General features: G+C 31.5%; 4 protein-coding genes across 4 annotated transcripts; 1 reads left to right on the forward strand and 3 right to left on the reverse strand.

The window, feature by feature from the left end:
* Nucleotides 1–53: 53 nt before the first annotated feature.
* Nucleotides 54–6016, reverse strand: Tsp_06190 (SPFH domain/band 7 family domain protein). Its single transcript, XM_003380422.1, has 4 exons — nucleotides 5743–6016; nucleotides 2736–2972; nucleotides 482–799; nucleotides 54–369 (listed from the first exon to the last, which is right to left on the reverse strand). Exons 1-4 carry the CDS (start codon nucleotides 5765–5767, stop codon nucleotides 56–58), a joined length of 894 nt encoding a protein of 297 aa, XP_003380470.1. The 5' UTR covers nucleotides 5768–6016; the 3' UTR covers nucleotides 54–55.
* A 4200-nt stretch (nucleotides 6017–10216) lies between these two features.
* On the forward strand, nucleotides 10217–10446 carry Tsp_06189 (hypothetical protein). The gene is made up of 2 exons (XM_003380423.1): nucleotides 10217–10223; nucleotides 10298–10446. The coding sequence occupies exons 1-2, from the start codon at nucleotides 10217–10219 to the stop codon at nucleotides 10444–10446; spliced, it is 156 nt and encodes a 51-aa protein (XP_003380471.1).
* A 1767-nt stretch (nucleotides 10447–12213) lies between these two features.
* On the reverse strand, nucleotides 12214–13241 carry Tsp_06188 (pleckstrin protein). Its single transcript, XM_003380424.1, has 3 exons — nucleotides 13198–13241; nucleotides 12761–13014; nucleotides 12214–12224 (listed from the first exon to the last, which is right to left on the reverse strand). Exons 1-3 carry the CDS (start codon nucleotides 13239–13241, stop codon nucleotides 12214–12216), a joined length of 309 nt encoding a protein of 102 aa, XP_003380472.1.
* Nucleotides 13242–15060: 1819 nt separating this feature from the next.
* Nucleotides 15061–24346, reverse strand: Tsp_06187 (ubiquitin carboxyl- hydrolase 22). The gene is given in 26 exon segments (XM_003380425.1): nucleotides 15061–15103; nucleotides 15932–16014; nucleotides 16116–16137; nucleotides 16355–16437; nucleotides 16580–16664; nucleotides 16722–16807; nucleotides 17026–17118; nucleotides 17130–17302; nucleotides 18052–18112; nucleotides 18764–18850; nucleotides 18946–19143; nucleotides 19276–19398; nucleotides 19460–19573; nucleotides 20673–20715; nucleotides 20937–21268; nucleotides 21329–21489; nucleotides 21595–21729; nucleotides 21797–21950; nucleotides 22018–22283; nucleotides 22357–22470; nucleotides 22529–22661; nucleotides 22720–22774; nucleotides 23611–23667; nucleotides 23696–23735; nucleotides 24057–24148; nucleotides 24315–24346. The coding sequence occupies 26 exon segments, from the start codon at nucleotides 24344–24346 to the stop codon at nucleotides 15061–15063; spliced, it is 2865 nt and encodes a 954-aa protein (XP_003380473.1).
* Between the last annotated feature and the right edge of the window lie 80 nt (nucleotides 24347–24426).

Genomic DNA, 24426 nt, shown 5'->3' on the forward strand with positions numbered 1-24426 from the left:
CTCTTTCTCGCACTCACTCTCACTTTATTTATTAATTTCCGCCTGGGTGTTTGTATTATTTATCCTTTCTCATAAAACTTCCAAACAAATCAATCGGAATTGGAAAAACGATAGTTGAATTATGTTCGGCAGCGATGCTACTCAACGCCTGCAAATGTCTAAGCTGTATAGCTACTGGAGAATCGGCCAACACGTCTGCAGCTTCTTTCAAAGCACGACTAGCTTTCATCTCCCCTTCGGCGGCCACCACTTTAGCCCGAGCTTCACGAGCCGCTTCCGCTTCGGCTGCCATTGCTCTGGTCAACTGTTGCGGCAAACGAATATCTTTCACCTCGACACGTTCTACCTTGATCCCCCAATGTTCAGTACCTGCAACAGAGGAACAAAATAATAAAACCAACCAATTCTGTTCTGCCCAATGTACAATGAAAAAAGTATATGCGCTTAAAACGGTATGCAGAAAGCAAAACAAATTATTCACCTTCGTCGAGAATAGTTTCCGTCAGCTGCGCAATCGCCTCTCGTTCGCACAACATTTCTGTCAACGTTTTCATTCCAAGCGCATTTCGCAGTGTCGTTTGAGCCAACAATTTCGTACTGTATATAGCGTCATCGACATTGTTCACCGCAGCAATTGGATCCGAAGTACGGAAATAGACCACCGCGTCCACGGATACAGTAACCGAATCTTTGGATAATATTTCCTGCGGGGGTACGGCATAGGATACGACACGAAGATCAATTTTTCGATAAGTATCAATACATGGCATAATGAACACAAGTCCTGGTCCTCGAGCAACTACAACCAATATCAACGTGTAGCAAGCAAACAAATATAATTATTCAAATACCTTCAAAACTGATTAAAAGAGATTCAAAAATCTGCAACTACTACTCAACTACTAGTCATACAATGCATTTTTCAAGTGACTGCTATCAATCTGTCAATTATTATTATTATTATTACAAATTTCAAATACTCGTTAGCAAACATTCTGAAAATAATTTCAAAATGTTATTTATTAAACTGAATAAAATAAAATAAAATATTAAAATTACATTTTAAAAATAAAACGAGTATAAATTACATTTGAGCGAACAGAAATTACGCTTAGAACAGCTCCCACTAATAAATAATCTCACATTCGATTATATAATTCAATTATAATTGAAACACCGCTTCACGCAAAGCAGCACCAATAAATAGACTTTCAAATGAAATGTCATCAGCTGTTCAGTGAAATCACGTCACTGTGCATAAACAATTTTACAAAATTTAATTCAACTTTTCAGAAATCGAACCAAACATCATCAATGCAATTGATCATAATTCATACTCGATGCTAGCCGAGAAAAAAAAGCTCGCAAAAAAACTATAATTTAGAACTTTGCAAGAAATATAAAGTATCTTCCCCAGCCATCAGAATTGTTACGAAGAAGCTATTTATTATGATGATAAGCTTCAAAATTCTTTCATAAAAAATGCAAAAAAAGTCTATTTCTTCAGCTTTTTCCATTTTGAAATAAAATCGATTATTTTCATTTAGAACAAAAAATTTCCCTTGCCTAATATTTATCATTATGTAAAATAGCATCATAAAGAAAGAAAGCAAAAAAAAAAAGAACAACTCTGTCCGTACAATGCTAGCTAATATATTGCTTCTTCTTGCCTCTTGCGCATGGATTATTTATATTGACTAGCGCAATTATTTATCTGCATGCTGCAATGGTTTAATTTCATTTGTAAGAATTTCATTCATTGAATGCGACAACGTTGAAATCATTTTATCTGTGAAAAATGTTTGCTTTTGATAAAACCACTTTAAAAATCCTTTTTTTTCTCTCTTTTTGCTTTGAAAATTATCAATGCGATCATTGTTCAACATTTTAATTACTAAAAACTAAAATAAATGAAAACCTACTTACTGACTATACATACTACCATGACATCGGTTATTTGAAGCGAACAGTTAAAAATAGATTTCAATAGTGGAACAAAAAAAATCTCTTGCAACCTTATCAAAACAGATTAGAATAAATCAAGCTTTCATTAAAGCTGCAAAGTCCCAACTTATTCTCTTTAAAAAGTGTTATATTCAATTATTTAAAACAATTTTTAAACATTCAATAATGTCTCTCTGTGTGTATGTAAGCTTCGACAGTTAATAACTAACAAGCTATTCATTCACCAGTGATTGATAAATTGTGTGTCAAAATGTGGGAATGGCAGTAAAATTTTCAGAAATAATAGAAGTTCAAAAAATAATATTTTCAATTTACAATAATCTTAATAAAACAATACATCATCACCATTATCTGCATGAAAGCAAAATAAGGAGTTGCTATTTGTGATAGAATATTGAATGCATTGGATAACATTTAAAATAAGAGCCGTTACAGTTGAATTGATCACAAATCTGATTAATTAATTGCCAAAGAAAAGTGTTTCAAAAAAGAAAAAACTTTCCCACTCATTTCATCAATCAATATAACTTATATACTTATTGCTGTTGGCAGATAATCCTGAAGCTGAATTTGCGTTGCAAAACGGAAGTTACACTCGTTGTTTCCCAATGAAAAGAGTAAAGCAAAAATAAAAATTATCTACACAGTAATAATTAATTTTTTTTGTCCAATGCAACAGAATAGCATTGATTTTTTCCATCAGAGCAACTAACTTTGTAGAATAATTTAGCAGAAATTGTGCAGAAGAGGTAAGTGGTGGAAAAACTTACCGCCAGGCATGAGTCGACCAAGGCGAAAGATGACCACACGTTCGTATTCTTTAACCACTTTCAGGCAAAAGCACATGGAAAAAGGAAACGTAATGGCGACGATAAACCAAGATAAGCCGGTAAGAATGTAGCCAAACCAAATGCCGATGATTTCAAAATCGGCGGGAGAATCCGACTGCACCGAAGGGGATGCCCATTGTTGCTTGGTTTCTTTATGCATACCGGGCGAGCTCATTTCTATTTTAGGAAAGAAAAAAAAACCATAAGTATATCACAAATTTTGAAAATCAAACTGTACAAAACAGAAATGCCTATGCAAACGGAATTCAACGGTGCGGTAAAAAGAAAAGATAACAAAGTTCAATAAAGCGAGACTGAGCTGTTGTCGGCTGTCGTCTGCTTGCTTATTGCCCACATCTGAGCTTCTTTTAGCTTCATCTAGCCGCAATCGATTTCTAACCGTCGCAAATGTCTTCTCTTCCATCTTTCAATAACCCCCCCCCTCCCTCTATACTTCGTTGTCCTTCGTTTTCTTTCTTTCTTTCTCTATCACCCTCCGTTTACCCCCCTCCTTCCCCCTATTCCTGCCCCGCCCGTCTATCTCCCTCCCTCTCTCTCTACGGCTCTACTATTTTTCTTGTTCATTTCTCTCATCTGTTCAATTTCATCAAATCCGTGTATAAATCGATGACCTTTTTGTAAAACTCGTTAAGAAACATTCAGAAAATGCAAACGACATCAACGACCAAAACATGCCTCCACTGACGCAATTGTTGCTGCAGAAAAACATCCAAACGCCTCACCTTGTTATCCGATAAACTAATCCACCAAATGCACACAACACCAAACCCAGCAGTTTGCCAATCTGCATTGGTCATTTTTACTGTCTAAATTTTGCGTGAAAAGATTTGAAAGGAAATAATAAAAAAAAAACAATATAAAAATTTCCTCTATTCAAAAAGCAAAATTTACCAACCACCCTCGAATATATTTTTCTGCAACAGAAACAAAATCTCACTATGCGTTCATTTGAAAATCAATTCAACAGAATTCACTGAACAGAATCTTTTTTTTTGAAAAATTTTCATTAAAAACTTTACAATATAACTCTTTTACTATTTATAATTTTTCATCGATTTCATCTATAATTTATAATACTGGAGCATATCATTAAATCGTTTTTCGTAGTAATAATTAATTCAGCATTTTTCAGTTGAAAAATTAATCAACATTTTACAAATAAATGAATATTTTCTGATGATAAAACAATAAATCAAGTCCACTTAATTCAAACCAATTTCACTTTTATTTTCATTCATCACACTTCTGACAAATCTCTCTCTCCCCTCAGGCAACAATAATGAAAATTGCATAAGTTGAATTTGAACTTTGAATCGCAAAATTTTATACTTCCTCATATATAAGATGCGAGAACGATTAGAAGAACATAAAAGAACGTACATATTTATATATATATATATCATATCTGTAGTTATAATCGATCGTTTTTCAGTAAACTCATTAAAAAGAATAGCAAATAGAGCAAAGGAAAAAAAAATTTAATCTCAATAGTTTTTCTATCTTACGTTGACAGATCTGAAGAGAAAATAATCAAAAACAGTAATAACAATGAATATGGATGAGCTTTCATTTTGAATAATAATGTAAAACAATAATGTGCGCTGCATCTACTTTCTCAGAATAGATTTTAAAAAACTCAATCAAACTTTTGCTCATTTTTTGTGATGCTGCAAACATTTGTTTAAAAAATCAATAAAAACCATAGAAAATGTACCCATTTGAAGGCATAACACCAGCAACAGAAAGCGTAGACAAATGGACTACTATTCTAGCGTAATATATAAGCGTAGAAGCATAACAACAGCACTGAACAAATAATAAGTGCATATAGCAAGCAGCAAGCAGGCAAACAACCGAGCAGTAGTGGTGGAAAGCATCACTAGCAGCAAGTAAGCGAAGAAAGTTAATATGCCCGACGGGATAAAATTTGTTTTCCTCCAACAACTTACATACAGCCGACATGGATCGATGATCACCTCCTCACTAACACATACACATACGCATATGAGCAATGAAAAGAAAGCTGATACTTTCCAAAACAAAAGAAATATTTTAATCTTTGCCAACAAGTAATTTATTGTAGAAAAATAAAGCCCAGAAGAAAAACAATTGCATCGATACTTATGCCATAATCACACAAAGTGATATTGGAATGTTGAACAAATTTTCGGCATTCTGTCTTTGTCAACAGGCCGCTTGCGGCCAAGATATAAAAAAGTTATGCCAACATTAGCAATGGATTCTTACTGATCAATAAAGCAGCGATAAACAAGATTTTTTTTCAAATAAACAATTAATAACTCTCTATACGTATATGTATATTATGCCATACTTGAAAAAAAATAATTCTGTATTCAAATTTGGATTAGAACCTTTGCAAAATGTGCCAAATTTCGTCGGCAAAACCACCAATTCACAATTTCAATTTACAACTAGACAACTGTAGTCAATTTTCAATAAAAGTAGTCATCTCCTCGTTGCTATATAGTTCAAACCGACAACAAAATCAATACATCTATGGTATGCATTACACATACGACAGGTAAATGAAATATACACATTAATCATTGAAATAAATCATAAAATTGTCCATTAATCACTTAAATTGTTAGAATCACTGAACCGTTCACAAACGAACCCTTAAATAATGACGAAAAGATTAAAACGTAATTGTTAAAGTGGAGATGGAAGAAAAAAAATTGTTCACACATTCCGCTAAAATATCTCATCATGTCCATTGAATTTTTAATTATGCCCTCTCTCTTCAAGCGTTTATACTGACAATATGTTAACAGGAAAGAACGAGAAAATAAAACAATTTCTCATGAAAATTTTAAATTCTCAAATATCACAACTAATTTTTAAACAATAAAAAAAGCATATTCACGAAAAAGCAAAAACTCTCAACACCGACAAACACTCTTACCAATTTGGAGATGACTGCGCTTCATCAGTCAGTAGCCAACAGAATCGAAACTATTCGACATTTTTGGTTTTTATTGTACACTGTGTTTTGCTTTTGATTTTTTAAATTTTATCAGAAAATATTTTAATCCAATAGCACAACCACATTGAGCAGTGGTGAGGTAAACAGAACAACAGAACGCCCAAGTAAGTGGTAAATGAAAATTTCTGCCTATCGATAAATATAAATAGCTGTTCACATCACATCCCACACTGAGACTATTGCAACCGCTATCAATATTGGATTAAGCAACTCCAGGGCACACAACTGAAGCAGCTAAGATACCGTTGAAAATAGATAACCCATTTTACAAATTACTTTCATGTCAAGACAACAAAAAATAGGATCAAATCATATCAAAGAGAAGTGGATAAATAATAAATAAATAAAAAGTGAAAATTTTCTGATTTCACAAGCACACTTGTTAAGATGGCGATACAAATAGAAAATGTGATTGAACACCAAAATTGACGTCGTCAACCAGCCCGCTCCAGCGTTGAAGCCGATCGTTTGATGCATGCTCATATTCGATCGACTGCTTTACGCCAGGCACTAGTTGGTTGGTGGTGTTTGAATTCAGATCTGAAATCGATGGAAACCAAAGCTTGCCGACAACTTATGAATCAAAAGCAATAGCAACGAACTATATTTATTCGTCGCTTCATGTCAAATTTGTAACAAACAAAAATTATACACTGATCCAATGGCAAAACAAAATAAATATAAATTCATGAAATTTTTATTAATTGCGATTCATTATTCATTCATCACACACACACACAGATATATATACATGTGTGTGTGTATGCATGTTGTGTGCATATGTTGCATCTTAAAAATACAATGCAAAAATGCACATTAATATTATGAAATTGAATAATTTAAAAAAAATTATCAACTCTGATAAAGTTCAAACCAAATTTAAACAAAAGCAATCACCTTATCCGTACTGTATTGACAGAAAATTTCAAGGATAAAAAAATTGAAAGTAAATTAAAAAGTATGAAGAAAAGGCAAACTGAAAAAAAATTAAATACATTATAAGAAGAATTATTACGACAATCAGCAGCAATGATTCATCTTCAACGTGAACATGCTGCAATAAATTGTCTATTGGATAGAAAAAAATCTGAAATTTACGTCAATACATGCGTAGATGAGTAAAAACATAAAAGTATGAAATGCATATAGAATTATTTATTTCCATGCACATACTGCTAACAATTGCTTCTTTAAAATAAAAAATAAAAAACTTTGCTTAGTAAGATTAGGTATTCTGGACAAGAAATCATTTTTCAATAAATAACGAAAGTTTAAATTCAAGTGTCGTATTACAATTATAGGAAAAATTTAAAAAAAATTCAACCCAAATCTCATTTGGAAAATTGTCACAATAAGCTCGTCATCAACTGTTCAATTCAAATATTCACCAAAGATACAATTATTGCAAAAATACGGACTACTGAATACAGCGGAACATCCGGATGGAAAAAAGAGAGAAATATTAACTGCTGCTATAAATGCACTTCCTAAATATCTGACATCTCTGGTATGTTAGCTGGCCGATAAAAATTAACTAAAAAAAGAATGGAACAGAAAAAAAACTAATCACTTTTTTCGTTCTTCACCTGAATTTCTATGAAAAATGAGCGAAGATACTTTTTAAATGTAATTACAAATTACATACAATCTGCCCAAATCAATGCTGTGAAAACTTACGCTCAGCAATCATGTGAAGATAAAAGCATACCGAAAAAAAATTAATTTAACTCTATAAAACTAATTTAAACCAAGATATTGCCATACGACTTTTAAACAAGTATATACCCCCATAAGTATTAGTAAAAATGATACTTTGAAAACAGAACAATTTTTATTCAGTGCATAAGCTAAAAGTAGCTCATTACAGAGATTGAAATAAATTAATTAGAAAACGAAAATTAAAAATCCTACGTAGACAAAACTAACTATATTTGAATCAAATTTGACAGTAAAAATTCAAATGAAAACTATTTAATCGTTTACAGTTTCATCTCCAACATTTCCGACATCGTATGATTATTCTTTTTTTCCTTTCGTTTCATTCACAACAGAAATTTAAAATCAAGTACAAATCTTTCAAATTAAATCTTACGAATACAGAATATTTTAAAAAAGATTTTCAAAGAATGAAAATGTACAATACACAGATTTAATATTAAATAACAACATTATTATTAATCTGAAATTTAAATTTTAAAAGCAACAAAACAAATAAATATATAGATATTTATATTGTCGTTATTGTTTTGATCTCATTTTCTAAATTACATACACACTTTCAAACACAACTGCAAAACACACAACGCAAGCAATCCTGACAGACAAGTTGCGTTTGAAAAAATCTGGCATATCTAGAATTGTGGAAAAAAAGAGCATCTGTTGACAGCTTCAACAAAGTGTACATGCTTGTCAATCATGTTTTAAATTTTTAATTTTTCACTGCAACATATAATAAAAATGCTACTGCCGCTGCTGAACATATTAATAAATATTTCTGTAATGTTAAATTTGAAATATGAAATAACAAGAAGAAGAAGAAGAAGTTGTTGTGTTTATCTCATCTATCTCCACAGATGATATTGCTCAGATGCAAATGTTAAAAAGTATAACTTGCAACGTCCCCGGACATTTTACATTATTACCACAAGGACAAAAGAATAATAATGAAAAAGCGTCAATTGTGGTCAGCTGATTGATGCACGATTTTCCAAATCCCGCCTGGATCCTTTTACAGAACAAAAGATACTTTTCCGCTTTGTTCGACAAAATGACTAACTACTATTCTCATAAATCAATGGAATGTTTGAATCTGTCAACGAAACTACTTTTCAAATTAATCGATACTACCAGTGGAAATGATCAAAAATAGAGGCGGAAAAGAAAAAGAAATGTTAGTATTCGTCGTAAGAAGAAGAAGAGAACATACCAGTTTCTGCAGATGATGCAGCATTACTTGCAGTAGATGCCCGATGAGCAGTAGATGGAATTTCTGCAACAAACAAATCACAATATCAAATAGCCCACCAGTGGGAGAGAGTCATTTTTCAAATAAGTAGATATTGTTTGGTATTTGAAATAAGCAAAAAAATGATGGCAGTAAAAAAATAAGGCAAAAAGAAAAATCTGTGCTTCATCTGCCTACCATAATCCGGCTTAGAGCTGAAATGAACCACCGTGTTGGACGTCATCGGGTGGTTGTGGTAGCAGTATTATTAGTTGCAGTTGTTGTTGCTCCTGTTTCGATGATACCTTGCTGTTGAATAGAATTATTAATTTATTACATATGTATGTATATATATATATCCAATCCTCCTCCAATTGATTGTCACAGAGGAAAAAAATACTCAAAATGAGTCAGAAAAGCTGTAAACAGCCACAAGCTATTTTAACAGCCCCGTTCAGTAATGAACACACAACGCGCTTTTCAAGCGAGCTGTTGAACAACAGAAAACAAAAAGAAATCTAAGCAGCTGCTGCTGCTTTACGCTTGGTCGTTGTTGTTGCCTCTCAGACGAAAAGAAGGCGGGGTAAAAGACGGCGCCAGCGTCTTGTGCAGCGGGCTCGCGTCACAGATGACTGAGAAAGCTAATAAGATGCGAAATTGTCACTCAAATGTCCGATGAGCAAGCACAACAAGTCGCATTTCGGCAATTCACGTCACTCTGCCAAATTCAAACCACTAAAACATCTATCTACTCAACGTGGACAGTTTCCGCTGGATTGACATCTATTAACAATCACCATTTCCACCAATATGCAAAAATGCATAAATAATATGCTTTTTGTAATTTAAATGCAATAATATCGTTTTTTTCTTCAAAAAAAAATACTAATCTACAAATAGATATCAACTTATCGAATAATGCAAACGAAAAGTCCCAAATTATTAAACAATGCTGCACTGTGTGCAGGAAAGGGAGGAGGAGGAGTGGTTAATTATTCAAGTTCACCTCCCAGATGATAAAAATCTATTCTTGATGAATAATTTCAAAATTTAAATTGACAATGGTTAAATCTTCATGCGACTTGTATTTCAATAGAGAAAAAAAATAATAACGCAACACAATACCCAAAAATAAGAACTGATATATGGACTGTATCGATCGGCGCAACCTTTGCACCAAAGCACAGCTACACTATTGAATCGAAATAGAAATGCATAATCGGATTAAACCTTTCCCATGTTTCCAATATCCAATTATTCCATTCAATATGTGAAACAAAATTCAAGCCAAAACTTGTTACACAGAAAGATAACCAAGTCATTCACAGTTCAGTTCCCCGTGGAATTGCAGGGAAAATAAAAGATGAGAAGAACCAACAACATTCAACTTGAACAAACGACAATCCACTGAATCAGATTATGACTAATGTAAAATGCTTCCATTTCCAGATGAGAGGTAAAAAGCATTTTTGGTCAGCTTAAGCGATTCTGAAAAGCAAAATCCCCCCAGTCGATTCAAGAATGCTGTAGGAAATAGAGACAGAGATAGAGAGAGAGAATATGCATTGAGCATCATCACCAACCAGTACAACAACATCACCTGCGTGGAAAACATCAAACGTAAAATGCAATGGAAACAACGTTGTAACACTTTTCAACAAATTTCACTAGCCGATTAGTTGAGTGAAAGAATTCCAATTATCGACGTTCAACAATAAAAATAAACAATAGCATTGAAATTAAATTCACTGATAGTGGAGTAAATTTTTAACACCTCCTTCATTCGTTCGTCCAATATCAAGCAGCTACTTTTGATGTTCGTACATTAAAATTCAATTAATTAAATTCCATATATTTGCAATTTTACAACAACAACAACAATCCAAACTGGCATTTTTACTTTAATGACAATGATAATTTTAATGTTTCATCTGCCATTTATGAGGGAAAATTGATTTCGAATCGGATTATATCAAATTATATTTTCTGGATTCAATTTGAAAGAAACAAAACAATTATCAAAATACGTATTGATTCAATCGAAATGCTTGATAAACCTGAATCCGAATATTCAATATCGTCAACAAAGACCCCCCTCTGATGATCCGCGTTAGCTAAAAGTAAAGGAACAGAATTACCCTGGGACCAGACCAATGCAACTGGCACTGCATTTCTCGTACAATGCCAAAATTATTCTTACAACAATGAAACATTAAATGCAGTAAAGAGACAAAACGGATAAAATAGATTGAATCGACTGGAAGTTCTGATGAACAAAGCGAAACCGATGCAAACGTATCGTGCATGAAAACAATCCCCACCATTCGGTAAATGTAAAATGACCCAAACCGATTTGCAAATCCAATCCGATTATTTATTCTCATGATCAATGGAAATTTTTAGAAAAAGCAATTAGAATTATCACATTATTTCACCAATTACACTACCATTTCTGCCATTTATACAAGAAAGATTACAATATTAAGACGTATTAAGCGGACAAATTAAACTCATTCTTAAAATTGCCTCTATATCAAAACAAACCCATTTAAGCTACTTTTGCGAAATATAGATATTAAGAAAAAAAAACCAATTTTCAATACTACAATTAAAAATCAGTGCATACAACTCAAACAATAAACGCTGAATAATTAAAAATCAATCGAAATAACCACAGTCGCAAACAATCTATGAAAATAATTGAAAATTAATAAGCTGATAAAGAAAAGCAGCTTATTCGAAATTATCATAGTTTTCCGTTTGCCTCACAAAAGGAGAAAAGATTTTGCCAGTGCTCATTGAAAATTTTAACAATTATTATCATTTATTTCTTGTTGCTTAAAATGCAGTGTGATTCACATGAAAATATTTCTTATTAAAGTATGCATACAGATTAGAATTTCATTGTCTCCAGTGATTTTTCAAAATTACAGAATTACTGTATATCAAGGTCGTTAAACTCAAAAAAATGGAATTTCTGATCCAAGAAATTCAAATATAATTAAGTTTCACAGAGTTGAAAAGAAAAATACCAGAACATTATTCACATCAAATGATACAGTATCTTTTTCATCCATCTACGAAAAAACCTGCTTATCAATAAACCTGCTGTACTTCATCATTTTTCAGAAAACTGATTATCTGCGTTTTCTCCAGCCGTAGCGATGAAATTAACAGTTGGATCCCACTTTCGTATCAAACAATCATGACAGACTTATAAAATAAGAACAATTTTTTATAAAATATTCACATCTCTGAATAAGAATGATCATTCAAATAAGTTTCAAATATCTAATTATTTCATTTTTACACCAAATCAATTCCACGATGCATCAGTGATTTAATGATAAAGCACCTGTCATCGGAGAAATCATTTACCCATATAGTGATATCACATACACCGATCAAATGCTAATTAATGCACAATTGAAAAAAAAACAATCATATTATAAATCATCTGAAAAATAAAATTATAATAATAAATCAAAGTAACATTACAAACTGAAACAAATCAATCAAATGTATACATATTTGTTGGACTAAACCAACTAAATAAATAACTTAAATTTTACATTTATTCCATTGTCGAATGAACATTTTCATTCTTACATGTTCATAATTCGATGAAATTGTCAATAATTAATACTGAAGATTACTGTCAGACAAATGCTAGCCCAATGTTCAACTGTTTGAAAAAACAATGTAATGAAGATTTTCCAAATTCAAAAGTTGATTAATAATAAAGTCAAAATTTCAAAAAACCATACATTCACTCTGCAAAAAACCATACACAACTGATTGACCATATTAATAAATTATACAAATTTATAATTGAGCAAATAATAAAAGAAAAACCTTCCATCTGTCTGAGTAGAAGCAGAAATATGGAAACTGTCGAAAACCACAAACACCGTACACAGATAATACAGAAGAACTGCACAACCTCGCGAGATGAGTGATTTAAATTTAGAAAAAAAATGTTCAAAAACTTACCCAACGGTGGTCGACGTTGACCACATCGCTGACCGATTATGGGCGATGCTTTACGACGACGTTCAATGGACATGCTGTTGTCAACAGGTGGTGGTGGTTGACGTGGACGGTGGGACCGTGGGAAAAAAGCTGCAAACGGACGTAACAATGGTGGAAGGACGGGCCTTCTGAGCAAGTAGGAAACTGCGGGTGTAGGACGACCCCGCCAGCTTTGTGAATCCGCTGGCGGCGTTGAAATGAAATTGCACAACTTTCTTTCTTATTATTATGTTTATTTTTTGTTGATATTAAAATTATTCACCCACCAGCTTCTATTTGTTCGTGTTCTTCTTTTCACTATTCAATAGAAAATTGAATTAATCGAAAAATGAATTTGAACAAAAACAAAATAATAAATTATTATTAAAAATGACCAACAGTCAATAAATTTACACTACCTTGAAGAAATAATGGATGAATGGATAAATTTCGGTCGAATCATTGGAAATATACAACTGAAGCAATAGAATAAATAGTGTAGCGGCGGCAATAGCAGCAACAACAACAACAGCAGCAGCTAGCTAGCTAGCTAGCCAGTCAGCCAGCTCTAAATGAATAATAGATAGCTCGGAGTTAGCTTGCTTGCTCACTTATTATCAGCCACCGGCACGGCCGTTGAGAGGCGTTAGCCGTGCTGACAGGCGTTGGGAAATGAAGCGAGTTGGCACTTGTGCACGCAAATTTGAGTGAAATGTATCCGCTTTTTTCTGTCTCTCCGTTGGCCGGTGCCAAGCCAAGCGCTAAGAAATCGTTTCAACATTTTTAATAGCAAATCGACCCTCGGGGACAATGAGCTGCTTAAACGCCGGACGCTAACTTGGCTAACAAGACCCTCGATCGTGTTCCACGTCAACTAAAAATGGCGAACAATAATTGCTGTGTGCCAAGTGTGTCATATTGAACTGAAGCATTGTCCATACATTGGCAAAAGCTCATGTCCTGGGACTGATTTGGATTTCAAGCTTGACCATCATCTCTCTCTCTCTCTCTTAAAACATTTCTCCACCTTCTGTTCGTTCATCATTATTTTCTTATAGGTTTATTGTATATGTATGTATAAAGTTTATTCTTCTAATTACATCCTGAAACTTGAAACAAAATTTTTCACTTTTACTTCAAATGCATATTGACAACAATAATATTCACATATCATAATAATTTAGCAATTTAACAATTTGTCAGTGTAAAATATCTGCTATGAAAAATTGGCAATTTCCTCCTACTCAAACTATTCAACGTTGCAGTTGCAATTTTCTCTGCACGTATGGAAGGAACAAATGAATACACACGTCTCTTTCAATGCTTATTACAAAATGACACTAAACATTTTTATCCATCTCACGAGACAACACAAATTTTATAAGATGATAAAATACCACTGCTTCCGTCTACTGTATATTAAACGAAAAGACAACAATTCCTTACAATATGTTTTTATTCTACTTTATCAAGTTCTCAAGCAATTCGATCAGCAATAATTAATTTCCAAATTAATAATTTGAAATAAACGATAAAACTAAAGAACATTTTTCTGATTCTTCAAATTTGAATTGCAAAGTTTCAAATTTCAACACTGCGCAAAACAATGCAAATTATCATCAAAATTTTCAAACAAATTCTTACTATGCAAATGCGCAAAAATGAGAAAAAAAAATTATTTGGAAACAGAAGAGGAAAAACGTTAACACAAAGAATTACTATAGTATTTTTTTTTCAAATTCCAACTTGCTGTTGAAGAAATATGTGAAAAATAATTTTGCATTCGATTTAATAAATTTTGATAAATTTAAATGTTCGATTCAATAAGTTCACATTATTTAATCAACTTTAAATAAATAACACGGCAATTCAAATGTGTTAAAAGGTTGAAATTGTGCCGTTTCGTCGATGTGGAAAATTTTCAACGACAACGGTTTCAAGTTATGATGAATAATTTCTCAATTTTGTTGAACTACAGAGGTGAAGGAAAATTCAATTCAAATAAATCATATATATACGTATATATGCAAAAAAGAAACAAAATAAGCGAACCCATCACTTCGCTTCCGGTTCAAATTTACACATTTCAATAATGTATGTATTGTTAAATTGAAAAAGATGTTTTTTTCAAATTCACAAACCAATTGAAATCGATAAATTTAAAAGCTTTGCTTTACGTGAAAATGCATCAGCTAATAAACGACTAGAAGAAATTTCTTTTTCATTAATAATGGAGAAAAATGTATACGCCTTATTACTTTATTTTTTTAATGGCGTCCCGACTAGGTAAGCAAAGCTTGAATGTCGTAACCTGAGCACAAGTTTCTGAAACACGCGAAACAAAATCTAATATTCGACAATTCAAATAATCATAATTTTTCAAAGATAAAAGTGAAATCAATTAAAATCATAAATCAAACTATAACTTTCACGCTCGTCAAATGGAAATTGAATAAATTAAAATATTGATAAATTTCATATTTACATTGCATTGCAATCAATCTATTTCGAAACAAAATTGTTATTAATTTTTTTTAACAAAAGAAACAAAATCTACAACTATCTACATGCCTTTTTTGCTTAATCAACAGAACTGCAGCCCACTTTACTTGACAATCATTTTCAAATAACTGTACAAGATTGAATGCAAAAATCTTCCCTCAACAAACATTTAGATTTTATTTTCATTGAAATTTCACTTTTAACATAATTAACTGTGCTTATTTTGCATTATGCAGTAAAATTAAATAGTAATATACTGTTGAATTTATTTGAAATGTAAAATAATCAATCAGTCATTTAAATTGATAAAGATTTGTTCGATTTATTGAAATAGATTTAAAAAAGATTAATCGCAAATCTGTCACATTTGAAAATTCATCACAAAGATGTGAATCAATCAAGATGAAAAAAATGGGAAAAGGAAAATAACATCTGCTTAGATCACTTTCGCAAATAAACTGCAATCAAGAAAGTAACTTTCTTCGTTGCCGTACACAGATAGATACATGCATACATTAATTTGCTAATTACCATAATATGCATCAAATTTATAAACTTAACCATATACAAAATTATTACACGAAAATAGCCCCATCAAAATTACTTTATTTCCAAATTAAATAAAACAGCATAAATATAAACAAATCTTACCTGATGATAATGAAGAATGATGCGATGATATAGCACAAAATTACCATGTCCACACCATCAACACCATTAAATAGCTCACAGATCTGTAAAATTATTCACATCAGAAAAACATTAAAGTGTACAAAACAAAATCCATTTCCAACCACAGATTTCAACCATCAGCAAAAAAGCAATATTGAATTACATTGCTTTTCTCTTTCTGAATTCTAAAATAATTAAAATTTTAACCGTAAAAACTGAACACTTAATTCTACAATAACAACGCACAGCAACCAATATAGGCAACAATTATTAATGATTTCTTTTCACTTTATCACATTATTATTTATTAATAAGCACATCTGTAGATCATAAATTGATAAATGATTTTCAAATAACAAATTACACAACTCTATGGCAAGTAGAACTTTCTGAATTTTTCACTTCTGCACAGCACAACTTCTCCGTGTGTTGCTAAAGAAAGCGTGTTGATCAAACAATTTTTCAAGTGCAAAATATTTAAAATACTAAACATTAAAAAATAATTAAACAAATTAATAAAACATTAAAATAATTTTTATTAATTAAAAAATAATTTCAGCAACTTACTTTTTGTTTTAAAAGGTAAATTTAATAATCATATTCTTTTCCAATTTTAGACTGCATGACAAAGCTTCGGGGACGTGAAATTTGATTCGTCTGCCATGCTAAATAAGTATTCCAAAATATGCCGACACATTTCGTCACAAACAATCTTCAAATGAAAAATAACAAATAGATAATTTCAAATTATGAAAAATTGAAAATTTACCTGTGCTGTATTGGTATGAAGTAAAAATTAAGAAGCTGAACTGCAGGCCATAATTGCAAATTGGTTAAATAAACTTGTCGAAATTCCTCAAAAAAAACATAAAACGTTAAAATTGTTAAAAAAAACTAGGTATAATGACAAACTGTTTTCCATTTTTCTTTTATATTTTCAAAATTCAATCGTTGCAAGAAGCCCAATAACAAAATGAAACCAGTGTAGGAGACGGGAGAAAACAAAAGCTGAATAGAAATTTAATGCGAATGATTTGTTAATGTAAAAATGATTAAATGAGGAATAATTTTACTTGATCAAGAGCGACACGCTTTATCACGGAAAGCAACGAATGACCGACGAAAATTTTATCGAGCTTTACAAACCATGCCCATATCAACGGACCCTGAAACATACTGCACATGTACAGAAGGAAAATGGACATTCAATGGGTAAAAAGTGAAATTCAACCGTATAAAATGTGCCCAAGAATACAAAACGAAAAGTTCGATCAAATTCGAAAAAGTTATACGATCGATGACCTTCGAGTACTGTCTGCGAAATAACGTCACCAGTTCCCATCAGTAAACCTGAATAAGAAACAACTTTTGAAAATCGACTACAGAAGGAAAACAAAAAATCTCACCTGAAATTATCATCTGAGATTTCCATGGATGCAATTGAAGAATTCTATTATAAAAATTCATTTAATTTTAAAAATGAATTTTTACAATCTATTTTATACTTGATAACCTAAAATATATGACAATTCTATCCATGATGTGGTCTAAATTCAAAACTGAAATAACAACTGTCTATACAGGTGTACTTGAAGACTATTAAATTACACTGTAAAAAATGTTTCATTGTTTTTTCCAAATTTCATCAAATACTTTTATCAAAAAATTAAAATCAAAATAATTATCAAACGAAAAATATAAAACAATGCTATTTAAGCTATGAACGTCATGTTATTTCTGTTAATTCACTACATAGAAGTGAACAAAACAAATGCTTCAATAAGATATAAAGCTACCCATATACTTCTAACAACTTGCACAAAGTGTAGAAAAAATAATTATCATATACTAAAGTGAACCTGAAGAATATTTTATTTTAATAAACTAGTAAATAAACTGTAAATTAGAAAAGCAATATTTAACAATTCAACTAAATAAAAATGAAACAAATGCACAACATTTGAATTTAAATTCAATAACTAATTACTAGAAAAACAACACACCCGTAAAGCATGTTGAATATCAGAAATTGCTTATTGTTAAAACAACAACAATGAAATAGAATCAATTTAACGCCATTTTTACATGTTCAAATATACTTACAATCATGCAAGGACATTTTAAAATGTATTCTTTGGAAAACAACTTCACAAAAATCGCCTGCAAAATACAACTTACTGAAAATTAATACGGTATTGTTGATTTTTAAGAACAATTGGAACGAACAAGTTCAAAAGAAATCTTTTCAATCAAAAACATTTCAAAATTACTCACATTTTTCATCCTTTACTTTTTCTGGGTATTTTTATTATTTTATTATTCACTATTCTGCTATTAATTATTATTGACTTAATGTTTATTTAGATGATGAATTATAAGTTCGTTTAAATGGTACAATTGTCGAATTAAAAAAAACACTAAAATTCAAGGTTACACAGAAAGTACTACCATTACTGTAAACAATTACAAACTGCACGCAAAAATAGCATCAGGAAATATAAAACCTAAACTGAAGGTTGAAAAAACAATTCAGTTATTATAATTTTATTGACAAAACATACATTGTTCTCAAAATATGTAAAAAAAAAGAGAAGTCCAATAGTTAAAAAAATGGGTATCGTAAAATTTGAAAAAATAAGCAAGTAGCTGAAATCAGAAAATGAAGGCCAGTCAGCCTGAAAAACAACAACCCATGATTATATTACACAATAAATAATAATCATAATAAATAGAATAAGAAAAAACAGCATTGGCTAATGTGAAAATTGCCATAATTGTTTAACCAACATAGCTAGAATAAGTGAATCTAACGTTGAAATCAGTTAACGTTTGAATATGATTTTTCTTAAATGATGAAGCAGCGTTTTCTTTTTTCCGGTTGGGGTGGTTCCAAAGCTGCTAAAATAGCTTCATCGAAAACATTTTTCAAACCTTTCTAAAAATAAACGAATAAACAAACAAGTGAAAAATTTTTCTCCACTCTCGACTAAAACCTGTGTCAAAGCGCTGCATTCGACGTATTTTACTGCTTTCAACTCTTTAGCCAATTTTTCGCCCTGTTCAACTGTGATGGGCTTTTGCTTATTTTTGGACAATTTGTCCAATACTGACGAATCTTCACGAAGATCGATCTGTGTCCCAGCAAGCAGAAACGGCGTCTTCGCACAATGATGAGTAATTTCCGGCACCCACTGTAAGGTAATAAAATAAAAAATTAATATTTTTTTTCAAATATATTATATGAATCAACATCAGCATTGCACCTTCTCTTTCACATTTTCATAGCTGGATGGCGAAACTACAGAAAAACAGACGAGAAAAACGTCCGTCTGGGGATAGGACAGTGGCCTCAAACGATCGTAATCTTCTTGTCCCGCAGTGTCGAACAAGCCCAACGTGTACGGCTCACCGCCGATCATCACAGTTACGGCATAATTGTCAAATACCTGATCATATTTTTAAAATTCAAATTCAATAAACAAATATTATCAATATTATGGTTATTACCGTCGGTACGTATTCAGATGGAAATTTATTAGTTGTGTATGAAATTAACAGACAAGTCTTCCCAACGGCACCATCGCCAACGACAACGCATTTTATAGTTTGCATTGCAGCCAACTGAAAACAAAATAGAAAAAATAAATACCAAGAAAAATTGCTCATTCAATTCAAACGCATACGGAAGCGATGACGTATTGAAAATAAATCACACAATCGATCAACGAATTCAAATCAACAATACGGAAATAATATGCCAGGGAAGAAAACAGCTCAATTTTAACAGATCTGAATCAACAGCTGGCTGTTTATCATTATTTAACTGACAGTAGGATGTAAATGTTTTCCAAGTTTAATTAAAACTATAACTTGAACCTTAAAACAGTATTGAACAAGCAAAATCTAAGCAGAAATAACATGAATAATAATAATTTCAAAAATTCAATTTCTTCAAGGTAAAATATTAATCCAAAAAAATTGATACATTCGTCAATTCTTCGATTAGGAAAACGACAAAATGATAACCCACGACTAAGAACAAGTAAGCATATAGTAAAAATATGCGTGATTAAGCTTCTTTGGTCGTGATCAGTGGAAACTAAATTCAATTCTATTCGACATTAAATTCAACACCTATTCAAACACTGCTTATTCAGCTTCAACAACAAAACACAATTTCCACGAAAAACGCTTACGGTATACTGTGTCATTAAAAATCACAAATGTTCTACTGAAATATACTGTAACATTCTTGAAATGTTTTAAATATCAGAAGAATTTATAATTAAAACAATATGATAAAAGTGGTCAAAAAAATTTAATTTTTATTTTAATATTGTTGAATTTATTTTTACATAATAATTTTTAATAAATTATTGCAAATTTTTTGAATTCTTAGTTAATCACTATTACAGAAATCCAATTCATGCACTAATTTGCAGAAACAATTGAAAATAAATATCAGTTTCAAAAATGTACAATTAGTTCTTTATTTTTCTTTTATACAATACAGATGAACTACATTACAATAATTTTAGAATTGTAATAAAAAAAATAATCAGTTATTTCAAAATCAGTAGTTAAAAAGTTTTTTTAATAAAAACATAAATTTCAATGAATAATTGAAATGAAATTTGAAATATAAATAAATTCATAAATAATCGTTTTTTTTTGCTTTCTTTTACATTACAGTATACGTCAACAGGAAATTTTTATTCACTTTGTGTTCAAGAATTGAATATCCAGCCGCTTGATCGTGCCAACTGACAGTGAAATTTTTCGAAAAAAAATCTTTTTTTCTTTTATATTTATTCTTCCATAATATTTCAACCCAGCTTATAATGAATGGTTTTTGCAATCGTTTAAAAACTCTCACATGAAAAGCTGATCGATAAATATACAATACATAGATACATACATATTAAAAAGAAAAAAAAATCATTTTTTATAAGTTTTGAACGTATGACGTTTCTGATAAAATAACATGTATGCTTCACTGTCGTAAACCTCGCTATCCGTAGCTGGGGTAATTACGTTGTCATCACAGTGGTACCATTGACCATCGTTTGGACGTAAGAAACACGTGAAATGACCTGTCTCGGTTTGACCGGCATGATTTATAACCGCGTAAAGTACGTACTGATTTTCCACCGTTGCCAAAAGTTTCAACCAAGGACATTCTTCGATCAGAGGAAGATCCACAGTGGGGTCGATTTCCTTCAATCGATTCCGATAGTACGGCATCAAATCTAAAATTTCCGGAAAATGCATCCAAGTTTTGACCTTCTGAAAACGATGGCGACTTTTCTCTGTTCTCTTAAAATAATATAAAATTAATTTAAATAAAATTGAATTTCAATATTATTTCACACTGACCTTCACGTGAAAGCAAACTACATTTGGAAAATCCAGGAAAGTGACCTGTTTCCAAATGGCACATTCACAACCACAATAGCAGCAGTAGGCGTGTAATATCAATTTTTCGGCATCTGTAAAGCGGTCCAAACATTTCATCAGTGACACCCCTTCTGCACTGTCTTCAATTTGAGAAAAAGAAAAGAAACCATTAATATGCGTTGAAAAGACTTTTCAACATTACAGATAGAGAGAGAGAGAAAAAAAAATTTTTTTTTAATATTTACCTAATATGTCAACGGAAATGTTAAAGCAAGGTTCAACTTTGCTTGTAACACGATGACAACAAATGCAGAACACATCACATTTGTGTCTGGCTGAAAATACCTTGTGCGCAATGCACGAACAAACTTCACCAAAATCTAAAAATTAATTAAATTCATTCAACTCACCATAATAATAATAATTATTATTAAATTATCATTTCACCTTTTCCATCGGAACTTTGATGAATACCGTTCATCAATGCCAAATACACTTCGTGAGCATCCTGTTGTTCAGCATAAGCGATCTCAGGTGCTGCTTTCCACAAACTCGCCAACAATCGTGCCGGTGCAATGGGTGGACGTTCGACAAACAGACGCTAAATTTTTTTTTTCACTTGACCAATCATCAATTGTCCTAATAACAAAAAATTCCCAACACCTCACCTCCTGCATAACCGTACCAATTTCGCATATCAAACAAAGCGGCTTTCCACATGGTGGATGACAGTCGGACAAAAAATATTCTTGCACTCTTGCTGTGTGCAAAAACACTTGCAAAACGGTATTGAAAAAGCAAGTATTCCCGAGATTCAACAAGCCACGGACCCCAAGCAAAGATGGTGGATTAACCAGACGCTTGGCTCGCAAATAAGGCACAAGCTCTGCCGGCGGATCGTCCGTCACTTTTTCATAACTAACCGGGTTTAAACCTATAAAGCAAAACAATAATTAATTAATTAATTAATTAAACATCCATTCAATTTATCAACTTTGAAACAATACCGTAAATTTGTCGATATCTGCAATTCACTTTGCAAATGATAGAATTCAATTTCGCATCTGAAATGATCGACTGGCAACGAAAGCAGAAAACATGGCCAGTGATAATATTCACTCCTGAATTAAAAATGCTGCTTAAAAACAAACAAACAAACAAGCAAACAAAACAACACACCAAACACGTGCTCCTTCTCCTTGGAGTGCTCTTCAAAATGATTGTTTTTTAAGCAGCCAACCGTTGCACAGTCGATGCAAGCAAAAATAAACGAATCTCGAATTTCGCAAACCTGGCAACTCATAAACATAGCCTAAAATACAGTAATATTTACAAATGCAATTTAACAAAATAAAAGAAAAACAAATTACCTGCACATGCAAATTTCGCCGATTGCAAGGATAAATAATTAACGAGCATATTTTCCTGAATTTCTTGAACAATATTGGATCTTTTTCTTTTACTTCTTCCCAATGACAACATTTTTCAACCTTACTTTCAAAAATCTAAAAAACATTCTACTGTAGACAAATACTTTTTTTTACAAATATTGTGCATTTAAAAATTCATGCTTTCCGCCCACAAAACAATGCTTACATTTTGAAGCTTTGAAAACAATTAACCCTATTATTTCATTGGAAAGTCAACAATCACAAAAATTTAATATTAAAATATACTGTATTAAAAAATTGCAATGAAACATCACAGTACAAAAAACTGACGATTTAGTACAAATGGTCATTTACACAACTATTTATTAATAATTTTAAATTTCTATTCAACTTTTACATATTTTAAATCGTCTCGTCGATGAAATAATTAATAATATTAAATGTGACAAATCAAATATTGAAAATAAAATCACTGACCAATTCTTAACCTTATTCTGTAACGAGAAAAATGAACAGTTAAACCACAGACAGACAGTTTCCCTTATCAAAAATCTGAAAGCAATGACATCATGACCTATTTATAGATATAACAACGTATAAAAGTCGACGCAACTGAATTTAATTCAAAGATAACAAAAGAGTAATACGGTCTGCTGTGAAAAATAAAACAAATCAAAACTATATGATTGATAAAAATATTCCTCACAGTATGACATGTCATCTTCTATGCGGGAAAATTTTCATGAATTTTAATAAAAACAAAAGTTGCCCAAGTTGTCATGCAACTGTGAACACTGAAAACAGCTTTACTGTTAGAAAACCGTTTGTCGATGCTCAATCTGCTCCCTGTTCCATACTAATCAAACCTACGTGTGGAAACTTTTTACAGTAATTGAATTCGATCGATTTGTACTAGAATTGTTCAAACTGAATAAAATAAACATTCAGAGATTACAAGCCAGGCTCAGATTTGCATATTGGAATATCAGACAACTCTGGAAATGTCTTATCTTATTCCAAATTGGGTCTCACCGAAGAAACCTACGGATGGAATTTGGCACTCTCAGTTATCAACAACAAGCAGACAAATACGGATGTCGAGCAATGGTCGTTAAAACTTAATCAACTTTGCCAAGACTACAGCTCATGGACAAGAGAAAAGTAAGCAAAAATATTTTTCAATTAAAATATTAAGTATTAAAACATTGTGCTAACACGCATGTTTTTAACTTTGCTTCTTAAACGTTAATAAAAATAATCAGTATTAAAAAATTCAAATTTAAAATACAAATTAAAAAACTGATAACTGAACATACCATGACAGTTGACCTTGAACTCGGTAGAAAAAATACGAATTATATTTACAGCTAATGCGGATACTGTATTGTGTTGTGATTTGCAAGTAATACTGGAAAATTGAAAAACATCAAATATACGTTTTTTTTAAATTAACACAACACTTTTTATTTCAGTTATAATTCAGAAAATTTCAATTGCTTTGATTTTGTTTCCACATTTCTTCAACGCCTGAAAAATGTTCCGTTTTCTACCAATTTGAAAGAAGAGGTGACAACTTTCTACATTCGGCCATGCCTAATTCAAGCATTACAATTTTCGGTATTATACAACAGTGCCAAATTGAACAGTAGTTATCTGTTTATACAATAAATTTATTCAGCCCAAAAA

The sequence above is a fragment of the Trichinella spiralis genome (genome assembly GCF_000181795.1).
Source record: "Trichinella spiralis strain ISS 195 chromosome Unknown Scfld2, whole genome shotgun sequence".
Taxonomy (NCBI): Eukaryota; Metazoa; Nematoda; class Enoplea; order Trichinellida; family Trichinellidae; genus Trichinella; species Trichinella spiralis.

What these genes read in the sequence shown, in the direction of transcription:
- Tsp_06187 (XM_003380425.1), bottom strand. Translation starts at nt 24,346, where the DNA reads ATGCTTGAATTAGGCATGGCCGAATGTAGAAA. An exon ending in TGTCCTATCCCCAGACGGAC is followed by an intron (nt 19,144 to 19,275) that starts GTTTTTCTCGTC and finishes ATTACCTTACAG; the next exon opens with TGGGTGCCGGAAATTACTCA. An exon ending in AGAAGTTGTGCTGTGCAGAA is followed by an intron (nt 16,138 to 16,354) that starts GTGAAAAATTCA and finishes TAATTATTTTAG; the next exon opens with AATTCAGAAAGAGAAAAGCA.
- Tsp_06188 (XM_003380424.1), bottom strand. Translation starts at nt 13,241, where the DNA reads ATGATTCGACCGAAATTTATCCATTCATCCATTATTTCTTCAAG. An exon ending in TCATCCATTATTTCTTCAAG is followed by an intron (nt 13,015 to 13,197) that starts GTAGTGTAAATT and finishes ATAATAAGAAAG; the next exon opens with AAAGTTGTGCAATTTCATTT.
- Tsp_06190 (XM_003380422.1), bottom strand. Translation starts at nt 5,767, where the DNA reads ATGAAGCGCAGTCATCTCCAAATTG. An exon ending in TGGTCGACTCATGCCTGGCG is followed by an intron (nt 800 to 2,735) that starts GTAAGTTTTTCC and finishes TATTGGTTGTAG; the next exon opens with TTGCTCGAGGACCAGGACTT. An exon ending in GGAAACTATTCTCGACGAAG is followed by an intron (nt 370 to 481) that starts GTGAATAATTTG and finishes CCTCTGTTGCAG; the next exon opens with GTACTGAACATTGGGGGATC.